General features: G+C 33.1%; 1 protein-coding gene across 1 annotated transcript; it reads left to right on the top strand.

Moving 5' to 3' along the window:
* The first annotated feature begins 5,067 nt into the window (after positions 1–5,067).
* On the top strand, positions 5,068–11,188 carry LOC18055324 (protein tesmin/TSO1-like CXC 5). The gene is made up of 8 exons (XM_006450591.2): positions 5,068–5,847; positions 6,682–6,789; positions 7,050–7,227; positions 7,508–7,864; positions 8,109–8,209; positions 8,329–8,423; positions 9,399–9,806; positions 10,531–11,188. Exons 1-8 carry the CDS (start codon positions 5,459–5,461, stop codon positions 10,794–10,796), a joined length of 1,902 nt encoding a protein of 633 aa, XP_006450654.1. The 5' UTR covers positions 5,068–5,458; the 3' UTR covers positions 10,797–11,188.
* The last annotated feature ends 80 nt before the right edge of the window (positions 11,189–11,268 follow it).

Genomic DNA, 11,268 nt, shown 5'->3' with positions numbered 1-11,268 from the left:
ATTATTAATTGATAATTGTAGAAAAAAGAAAGGGAATTGTCATAACTTCTTTAATTAACTCTAAATTTTTTTTAGAATGTAATAAAAAATTAAATATATACACACACACAGAGGATAAAAAGTTGAAGCAACATATATCCTCAACGTATTATTCTCCAAAAGATAGCATATGTATATTTATTTCGAATTTAATTTTTCAAATTCTGAATTAATTAGAAAAATTATGATAATTTCTTTACTTTTCTAATAATTTTGCATTTAAAATTAATTAATTATGCTAAAAATTATTTAATTAATTAAAAAATTAAAAGTATTCATATTCCTAATATCAAACACTACCAAAAGTTAAATGATAAGATCAAAAAAACAAAAAATTTAACACTCGAACGAATTTCAATATATTTTAAAACTTCAAAAGAATTTCGATTAACTTAATCAAACAATTAAATATAGTTATTTTCAATTTCAGCATACTCAAATCCAGACCTCATAAGAGCAAACCATCCATCCAGGGGTTTCAACCAATCCCTCCCTCGTGGGACACATGGGTTTTAATTCTTCTTCTCGTTGTATCTCTTTTATTAGTGCTTGTGCTTGTCATTTGCAGAGTCAAATCCGTACATAAACTCAAGCGCCAAGTTGCGGATATTTGTCACCACAAGTGTACTATAAAACCTTTTATGTGGACACATTAATTTTGTATGATTTGTCGGTTTTTTTTATATTAATTTTCCGTAATTCACGCAAACTTAATGCCTCTGCCAATATAAATGAGAAAATTCATGATGATCAAGAAGATATAATTAATGACTCACCGTCTTGAAAATGTTAAAACTATTAATTGTCTAATATTGCGAAACATTAGTTTGGAACGTATAATATGTGTATATAGGTGTAAGTATGATATGTATAATACCTTTCTTGGCCTTTAATTGATGTGAGTATGATATATAACGCCTTTCTCGGCCTTTGGTTAAGATCAAGTACTGTAAGTATGAGCCACTTCGGCCTTGGTCGAAGTGGTGGGCTGCTGCCGGCTGCCCTCACAAGATCAAGCCCCCACAAAAGGATTGTGGGGGCTAAAACATTTATAACTTTTTTCTTTTTGCGAAATGCAAGTGAAGTAGGGGCATCCCTCGTCTGTAAGGACAATTTATCTGCCCATGTATTTCATAAAATTTAATGTAATCATATATATAAGTCCCAGTTAGGTATATCTTATTGTAAATATCAGTGTACTATTGTGATAACAGTTGTAAATATTTGTAAATATCTGTATAATGCAGTAAACTGGTGTGTAACCAGTATCAAAAAAAAAAATATGTACATTAATGGTGTGTGTGTGTATAGTTGACATCTGTAAAACATATTACAACCAATGTTAAGATTAGTTAAACTCAACAAAACATACTTAAAAATCTAAGAGTAACATATAGAAAAATAAATAAATTAAGCCTGCGAACAATATAAGAAAATATCAATCACAGTGTCACTGAATAACCTAGTGAATCCAGTAAAAGAGATAGTATATATACACACACTATGTTCACTTAAGATTATTCTCGTATTCTAAAACGATCAACTACTAAAAAAGAAAAATTAAACTAAACATTTATAACTTATAAAAAAAAATATTTCATGAATTTTAATTTTAAATATACATTCTTCTAATCATATCATGCCGTATGAATTTGTATACATAGTTTGTGTGTTTGAAAAATCTAATCCAAATAATCTTGCTTAGAAATAGCTTCATAATTTACCCAAATTGAAAGAGCAGAAATTTGATAATTTAATTCAGTAGTAGCCAAGAAAGGGAAATAATTAACATAGAAGAAAATAATTTCCATGTTGATGCAATAGCTACCACATGACACAATTCGAATCTTGCTTTGAATAGCAAATTTAACACAAACAGGAGAAATATTTATGTAATCTCATTGCCTTTACAGATAAGCAAATGGGTATCATTTTGATTCTTCAACATGCCACTTTATATTATAATAGCTGAGATCTTTGTTAGTTGGTCAAAAAAAAAAAAAATTGAAAATGAAATTTTATTGTGGAAAACATATTCCTAATTTATTTTATTCGTGTTTGTACACCTGCATAGGATTAATAATGGTTAGTTGAAAGTCATTTTCTCTGCCATCATACAAAAAGAGACAAAGCGATCGAAGTCATCGAATTTCGTCCTTTTCACCAATCGATGTCGCATTATCACTATGCCATCAACCAGCCAAGATTAAGAGTTTTGTCATAATTAATTCTATATGTTTCGGTTAAATTATTAACAGTTTAACATTGATTTCTCCTCTTTATTGCATACATAAATTACACTTCTTCTGAATTTGGGACTCAAATTGTTTTGGACGTGGTATCTCACATTATTTTTTTTTTATATTTTTATTTTCAATCAAATTATCTAGAATTAACCATGTTCTTAGGATAGAGTTTACAATTTACAATAGTTTTCGTGTAATAATACTTTTTTAGTGAAGTGTTGTCATGTGTATATTTATTTATTTTAAGTATTAATTGCAAGGTATACAATATAAATATATATATACACACACACAGGGGGATGCATTTTAAACTTTCTTAATTCTCACCATATATATATATATATATGTTAATGAATTTGTAACATTATTTATACAAAAGTTTAGTATAGACTAAGTTGGTAGATTAGAACCAATGAATGAATGAATTGATTGGATAAAGGTATCTCATATCTGTTTTCATTCTTCTTAATCAATCCATTCATGACTTTTAAGCTGTCAATTTTAATTTGTAAAAAAAGTTTGTCCAGTTTTGTGACTGTATTATTATTATTATTATTCTATTGGTAGTAATATGGTCGCATAATTTTAAAATATCGAACTACAAAGGAAACTAGAGGTCATTTTTGTAAGTTGCAGTGACGTATTTGTATATGCTTGAATTGAATACCCTTAATCAAAACATTTCATTCTACGTTAAAGCAGTTGATGAAAACTTGAAAAGATGTGTTTAATCATCGAGTATACTGAAATTAAAAATCTCTCACTCTCTATACACACACGCATATATTAATCTTCATACAAAAACTAACATAAAAGTTTAAGTAATTAATTTGTTATCTTTTCGATATGGTAGTAAAGAAAAATGTTAATTAAAAGGTGATTAATTAAGCAAGGATTTAGCACTGGAAAAAAAAATCTTGAGTGCTCCAAGAATATTGTATTGTTTATTTTCCATTCATTGTTGCTAAGGGCAGAGGATGTATATGGTTAATCAGGTTAGAGGGACTCGGAGATTTTGAAGAAATCGTGGGGTTTTTTTTTTTTTTTTTATATATAAAATATGAAAAGTTAGTATAAAAAAAATCTAATTTGGCCATGCAATCCATAAATTTATATATTATATAAAAATGTCATTTTATAACTCCCCTAGCATTAATGTTAAAACAAATTCATTTATTAATAAATAAAAATAATAAAAATTGGCCCTACACCCTTAATCCATGACTTGGATATTTGGAAGTTTGAATTTGATGCACATAGAGTTTTACTCCGGCTCCTAATTATTTCCACTTGGATGCTTCAATAAATAATAAAAATATATGTACACATCTGATAAAAAGTGAATATAAAGTTTTATAGGAGGATAAATAGCTTTTTTGATCTCGAAAACTCTTAAAACACAACCAGCACATGCAACGTCAAAAAATTTCAAAAAGAATTTTTGCGTCTAAATAAACCATAGCAATATTTTACCTTTATCTCTGCATTATTATTTCATTTATATTACATATGATTCATTGAGATGATTTAATATTTTTTAAATAAGTTTCTGTGAGCCAGTCCAGTTGATTTAAAATTTTATAGTAAAGATAAAAAGACAAATGGTTCAATCTCCATTCATACTAACTTGAAATGGGATAAAATTTTAGATTAGAATTCAGTGCTGAGCCTTTTTTTGTTGGTCAGCACTGGATAAATAATCAATATTTATTTTGAACTTTTATTTATTTATTTATTTTTTACTTTACAATTATTGATTTAGTGCTCTGCAAAAACTCAACTCAGTACTGAATCCTTATTCTAAAATTTTATTGAGGTTAAGACCAGTTGGGTGCCTATTAACTTAAAAAAATACTCATCTTCTATGATTTGTTCTTTAATTATAAAACTCTTAAAAGTCTTAGTTATACTTGAAAGTGATTTTTGAATTGATTTTTTTTTTATAAAAAAGGATAAATATCGTTAGACGATGAAAACATTTTGATTGCATACAACGAATTTAATTTAAAGTACATGAATGTATAATTTATTATCTGAGAAGGTTAATATTTTTTTTTTTATAACTATGATCCAATTACAAATAATTATATAAATTAAACTATCAACATAAGTGACAATAAAGGATTAGTAGAAAAAGTAAAATCAATTAATGAAACAAGCGGATTTAGACAGCTGTTTGGGTTTATATTATTATTTAATATTTTTATAATTATTTCTTGCTTTAAGTAATAAGGTCAACTTTTTTTTCCAAGGAAGGTCAACGTTCTATATTCACGTTAATGAGATTTGAAAGGCACACCTATCAAAGAACGAAAAATATCAGGCGGGCTAATGCTGTAAATTATTCCTTAATTTGAGTTATTTTTATAAATTCCTGGGTCAATCCACAAAATGACAAGTGAAGACGGAAGTGCTCAGTCATTAACTTTAATGGGCCCCACGAAAATCCATTCAAACTTCGGAGAGGAGAGACCTAAAAGCTTTGTACATTTCAAAATCGGCCCCAAGCGAATTTCAATTTTGAAAATTTTAACTACACCCTTGCTTCTATCGGATATTCAAAAAGCAGCAGATCTCATCCGTACACGTGTCCCCAAAGCGGAAAATTATATCCTTTTTCTGTTCCATTACCGCCAAATTCCACCCCATCGCTTTCCTAGAATAAAAACCTAAAACCATCTGAATCCAACGGCCAATAAATCCTCAGCAGTCTTTCACTCAATATCATCCGTCAAACAAATTATTTCAATTTCGCCCGTCGGATCATCCACGCCTCGCATCCAACCGTAAAATATTCACCAAATTTCAATTTCAAAGAAAACGAGAGGGAGGGGAGCAACAAACGATAGCCAATAGCCTTTAAGCCTCTCTTCCTCCGATTGTAGATTTCATCAATTTCTATCAAATTTGCGCGCCGCCGTGTTCAGCAAACCGACGCCGTTTCGAAGCTTGATTTGGTTTAAATTTTCGACGTGTATAAGTAAAAATCCTCATTCCGTCGTCCGTACCAATCGGTGCTTACGTTAGATTCAGGTCAGCAGTTTAGCGGCTAGCGTATACAAAACGACATTGTTAAGCTGCCATTTTTTGGAGATAGGATCTCAAGATATTTGAATTTCGTATTTGTTAAATTGAATATTCATTTATGGTTATAAAATTTATTTAAAAAATTAATGGAACAAGGCGAGACGATTTCTGATTTTGCCCCAAAGAAATTGGCGAGGCAATTGGATTTCACCATTTGCCGAGCGTCGGCCAACGGCTTACTGCCGGAGCAGTCGGTAAAGTCACAGTCTTCACAGCCTCAATCACACTCGCCGTTGCAGCCACAGCCGCCAAAATCGCAGCCGCAAGTGCAATCGAAGGTGGCGACCCCGTCACAGTCACAGCCACTTGTACGATTGCAGTTACTGCCACCGTCGTCACAACCACATGTGCAAGCACATATGAGGTCACCGTCACAGGCAATGCCGCAATGGCAAGCACGGCCGCAGCACGTGCGAATGGTGAATCGGGTCCCACATCCAGTGCATAAACTTCCCCTACCGACACTGCCTCCTGGGTAAGTTTTTGAAGCAATTGTGATTTAGGAATTTAAAATTCTAGATGATTGATTTAAGTTTGAAAATAAGCTATTATTGTATGCTTAAGTTATAGACGCTTATGTTAATCTGCTTGTTTGTTTATTGATGGATGATTTATATAACATTTGTTAATAGACGTTGAGTCGTTTTTGAATTTCTGGTATACTTGGGATAAAGTTGAAGGGGATTAGGCTGTAGATGAAATTCATAATCTTGTAGAATATTATCTATAAAATTAATTTTGCCTTGTTAGATATTATACTATAGTAAATTATAATAAAATCTGTTTGGATAACTTAAATGATACTTTGAAGGTCTTAGAAGCACACTTTATATTCAGTTATAATAAGGACATGAAGTTTTTGTGCAAGTTAAGAGGATAATTATGGATACTGAGTATCCAAAAACATTAGATACAGATACTCAAGCTTATTTGTGTCAAAAGAAGTTTGAATTGGGTGTACGCATCTGAACTCATTTTTTTTTTTTCAAATTTCCTTGCCATTCTACTTCTGTGGGCTCTTTGTTGCAATTGGGCCTTTAGCATTTAATATGCACTCATTTTGTGATCCTAAATTTGTTGCCTTTTTTCGCCTGTATATCAATAACATTTGGACCTCTTGGTTTGATAGATATGCTTTTACTTATATATTTTTTCCGCTTAAGTCTAAGCTCACCTTCTGCTGATTATGGTTTTGTTTCTGCATTTAAAGAAGCAAGCTTGAAATTGGTACAGATGTTCCTAGATGCTTATGTATACACTATATTAATGTTTTTTAACTGCTCTTCATTATGTGCTTTGTTTCCCTCAGAAAGCAAGAGTCCCCTAGATCACGACCGCGGGCTAACACTGATGGAAAGGATGGTACTCCAAAGAAACAAAAGCAATGTAATTGCAGAAACTCTCGCTGCTTGAAGTTGTAAGTACATTGCTTGGTTTTCAGCCATGGAGAATGTTTCTGTTTTCCTTTTGTCTTTCCCACTAAATTATAATCGTTGATACCCCACAGAGACTTTGTGGAGATTTGGATCAACATCTATTCCAACACTTCACCAGGGGCACATCTTAACACCCAATTCAAAGATAACTTATTGAAGTAGATTACATCTGGAGCTAAAAGACTTTAGCACTTCAAATTTGTCCTTACGATCTCAACAACCAAATTTTTGCAATTGTTAGGTACTGTGAGTGCTTTGCTGCTGGAATTTATTGCGACGGATGCAATTGTGTAAATTGTCACAATAATGTAGAGCATGAGGTTGCTAGGCAAGAGGCCGTTGGAGCGACATTAGAGCGTAATCCAAATGCATTCAGACCAAAAATTGCTAGCAGTCCTCATGGAGCTCAGGATGCTAGGGTATGTTATCTGACTTGATTGAGTCTTGAAACAGTGTTTCCTAGCATAGTCAAATTGTTAAGTCCTACAGTGCTCTTGTGTTGACGTCATCTGACTGAATTAAGTGCTGAGAACAAGTTCATAATGGAGAATATAGGTTATGTTTTATTATAGAAAATTGCTTCTTTGGATAAAATAAAAGCGAAATGATGAATACATTCATGAAACCTATGTATTGGTTCCTTTGCCCCCTGGTGTTTATGATCTTCAGTAGCATTTAATGTGTCTCAAAACAACTCAGGAAGATGCACGGGAAGCTCAACTGGCAGCGAAGCACAACAAAGGATGTCACTGCAAGAAATCAGGGTGCCTCAAGAAGTATTGTGAATGCTTCCAAGCCAATATTCTATGCTCCGAAAACTGTAGATGTTTAGACTGCAAAAACTTTGAAGGAAGTGAAGAAAGGAGGGCTCTCTTTCATGGAGATCATAATGGTATTGCCTTTATGCAAAGAGCCGCCAATGCTGCGATTATTGGGGCTGTTGGTTCATCTGGATATGGGACTCTTATGACGTCAAATAAGAGAAAAAGTGAGGAACTCTTATTTGGTGTTGCCACCAAAGATCAGTCCGTCATCAGAAATCCACAAAGTCAACAAGTAATTTTTTATTGCATCCTTAGATGTCTGAATATATATGTTTATGGATCAAGATTCAAGACCACCAATTGGATGAATTTTACATATGTAACTTTATGTTTTCAGTGATGCCTTTGTATGTATACATGTGTATATGTACACATATAAATTTTGGCTCATTCTTCTTTTTGGTATGCAGTAGTTTATGTTAGAATTCACAAAATAAATGTGATGGTTGCTGACTGTGATAACTTTCACCCATCAGGGAAACAACGTACAAAATTCTGCGGTCCCTTGTTCCCAGTCTGTCCCTGTTTCTCGGACTGCCAATGCATCAGTACTGGGCTCTACAAAATCAGCCTTAAGGTAATCCATCCCCCTTCTACCCCACTTTCCCCTTTTTCTTGGGTTCATCTTTTTCCTCAGCGGCAAATTTTTCTTTAATTTCCGATCAAACTCTAATTGGCATATTTTCATGACTGAAGATCTCCTTTGGCGGACATCCTCCAACCACAGGACATGAAGGAGCTGTGCTCACTTTTGGTCATGGTTTCATCAGAAGCTACAAAGACACTTACAGGTATTTATCATTACATTCAAATATTTTTTATTGCTTGTTTCTCTGCATAAGTTTGGTTTTAATAGTTCCCAAATATATTGCTGGAATGGCTATAATTTCTCTATTTTTTTTAGGAAGAAAAACAATAATTTCTCTATTACTAAGTCTGTTTTAGAGTGGTTTGGTTTTTAAGTTTGTAACTTTATCTCAATTGCAGCACAATGTGCTATTGCGTAAATTAGTTTTCATTACATGAAAGAATTTGAAATTAACAGTTATTTTCACATGTTCAAGACAATTCGGAAACATTATAATCTACTCTCAAATTAAAAATCATCATCTCTTATCTCGGGAAACCTAGCCAAATTTAACTTGTATTTATATCTTTTAAATATCATTTACAAGTACATTTCCATTGTATAGCAGTATGTCTTGGATGTATTTTGATATGAAATTCTTATTCAATACTGATTTTCTTTAATGCTATGAGTTCTATTTTTCATTTGTTCGTCCAATTTATCGTGATAAAAGATTTGAGAATCTTATATTTTATTTACTCTGTTTGGTATATTTGATTTTCTTTCAAAATGTAGGATTCATGAAATGCAAATATTTGTCGAGGTATGGTGTTTTTCTTCGACCATACCACAAGGTTTCAGTGTAAAATCTAGTATATTTATTTACCATAATTATCTTTTAGTATCCATTATTTATTTATTTATCTTTCAAATTTGGCTGTTGTATCCTGTAAATTAATTGAAAATTTCCAAGTTTTGCTTCTATACTTCCAATATTCTAGGGGCAAGCTGTAAGTATAATGAGTAGGAAATTTTTTATAGACATTAGCACTTCAAAACTCTGCCTTAGGTAATCTGTACATTTCTTAGCCTGCGGTTTGATTATTTGAACATGTTATTGAATTAGTGGTAAAATGGTAAAATATGGTTCATTTGTATCATGTAATATTGTTTGACATCTGTAATTCAAAATCTGCAGAAAAAGTAGGTGCAATGCAAACAGAGAGAGAGGGTTCTAGATCTTCTGTTGCTTCACCCATTCAGGAGGGTGAAGATAGTAGAAAAGGACATGAAGTTCGCAATGGTATCCCTGATGATCGCCAGAGTGGGAATCAAATGGATGTGGATGGAACCAGCGGTTCTGGGTCAGATGGTGGTGATATGCTAAATGAAAGACCATTGTCTCCTGGAACACGTGCATTAATGTGTGATGAAGAGGATTCAGCATTTATGCAAGCTGGGCCACAAACAGGGTTGGCAAGTAAAAGCACGGTCCAGAAATCTAATGCGTATGCATCCACAAGAATCTACGCTGAGCAAGAAAGACTCATCTTGACAAGGTTCCGGGATTTTCTTAACCGACTCATAACTTGTGGGAGCATAAAAGGTAATTGTTTTTTTAAGATTTAAAATTTAAACTTTTAATTTGTAAAGTAGAAAACACTGGGTTTTTTGTGATGGTCGCAAACCCTTTCCCGAAATTGTTGTTTGAAAACTTGCAATTCTCATGTTTTGAATTTTGTTTTGTTTTGTAACTGTAAGAGGCATTTCGATAGTTGTGCTCCGTTTCTAAACATCTCTAGTTTTGGTTGGTTTAAAGAGGCATTAGGCACTTCCATTATTGTGATGTAGCGCTGAAGTGAACGTCTGTCCATAGATGATAGTTACTCGTGTGGTGATATAAAGGAGTGTTTGAAGTTTCGATCATAGAATGGTTTTGAAGTCATATAGAAATGGATGGCATGCCCTTAAATCTTTAAGTCAAATTGTGATACAATCTAATGATGAAGATATAAAGTAAAAAAGGTAGCATATACTATCGCCAACTAGTCCGTCCTCTCTGCAGTGCATTGAATAGATCAAGGGGTGAGAATTTGTGTAAAATTTTAGGTCAAAATTTCAGTGAAGGGAATCAGAGTTCATGGAGTTGAAATTCAAGACTAAATCGAAATTGGGTGCAAGAGAAATTGTCATTTCCTTAATACTATAGACATGGGAAAGATCCTTCCAAAATGGATGTTTTCATTTTCTTCCTAGCACTTGCAGTTGCATATCTTCCATTTTTTTAAACTAAATTGACAAATGATGATATAACTTGTTGCATGTTGCAGAAACAATGTGTTCTCCGCTGGTCAAAAGTGAAACAAGAAGCCAACAAAAAGCTGTAGAAGATGGCACCTCAAGATCTGGAACGGAGGTAAGGGGTTACATGGAGCCTTGTGGCTACGACAGTGCTAAATCTGCAGTTTCAGTGACTCTGGAACCATCTTGTACTACCACTACAGTCGCTTCCAGGCAGAATAATGATCTGCCTATGAAGGTTGGCTTGTCCAATGGACAGAGAGTGGTGGATTCAGAGATTAGGAACCGCAACTGACAACAAAGATACCACCAGAAAAGATGTTCCCTAAAGATGAACTGTTCTTCATGTAGTTAAAAAGGAAGTTTCCCAGGTTCCTACAACTAGAAATGTTCTCGACCTAACACCGCTATTTAATTATTAATAATTATTTTTAGGCCTTTTATCGCTCCTTTCCTGGTGCATATCACTTATGCCAAGTTCCTTGTATAAGGTTTAGTCTTGAGACATTGTCCGCTGATCTGCTTGTTCAGATAATCATATGCCTCAAGTTCGAGTAGTCTGTGACTTTGTAATTTATTTGACGAATCCTATTTGCCTGGCTACCTTTTCATAGGATCGGCCGAAGCGGCAAATAGCATGGCATTATTCGCCTGAACAGATAATGAATGCAGCTTCCTTGAACTTTCCGGAACTGGTTTTTCACTCAGTAATGTTCATTCATGTAGCTTCCTTTTAACCTTCGTTTCCCGTTCATTTTCATTTCAGA

Source organism: Citrus clementina, unplaced genomic scaffold, assembly GCF_000493195.1.
Source record: "Citrus clementina cultivar Clemenules unplaced genomic scaffold, Citrus_clementina_v1.0 scaffold_1, whole genome shotgun sequence".
Taxonomy (NCBI): Eukaryota; Viridiplantae; Streptophyta; class Magnoliopsida; order Sapindales; family Rutaceae; genus Citrus; species Citrus x clementina.
The sequence above is the reverse complement of the archived record's forward strand: the minus strand, read 5'-3'. Positions and strand labels throughout refer to the sequence as shown.

Bases quoted from the DNA above. Each gene is read 5' to 3' on its own strand.
- LOC18055324 (XM_006450591.2), top strand. From the start codon at position 5,459: ATGGAACAAGGCGAGACGATTTCTGATTTTGCCCCAAAGAAATTGGCG. The intron at 5,848-6,681 runs GTAAGTTTTTGA...TGTTTCCCTCAG, and splicing joins CTACCGACACTGCCTCCTGG to AAAGCAAGAGTCCCCTAGAT. The intron at 7,865-8,108 runs GTAATTTTTTAT...TTCACCCATCAG, and splicing joins GAAATCCACAAAGTCAACAA to GGAAACAACGTACAAAATTC.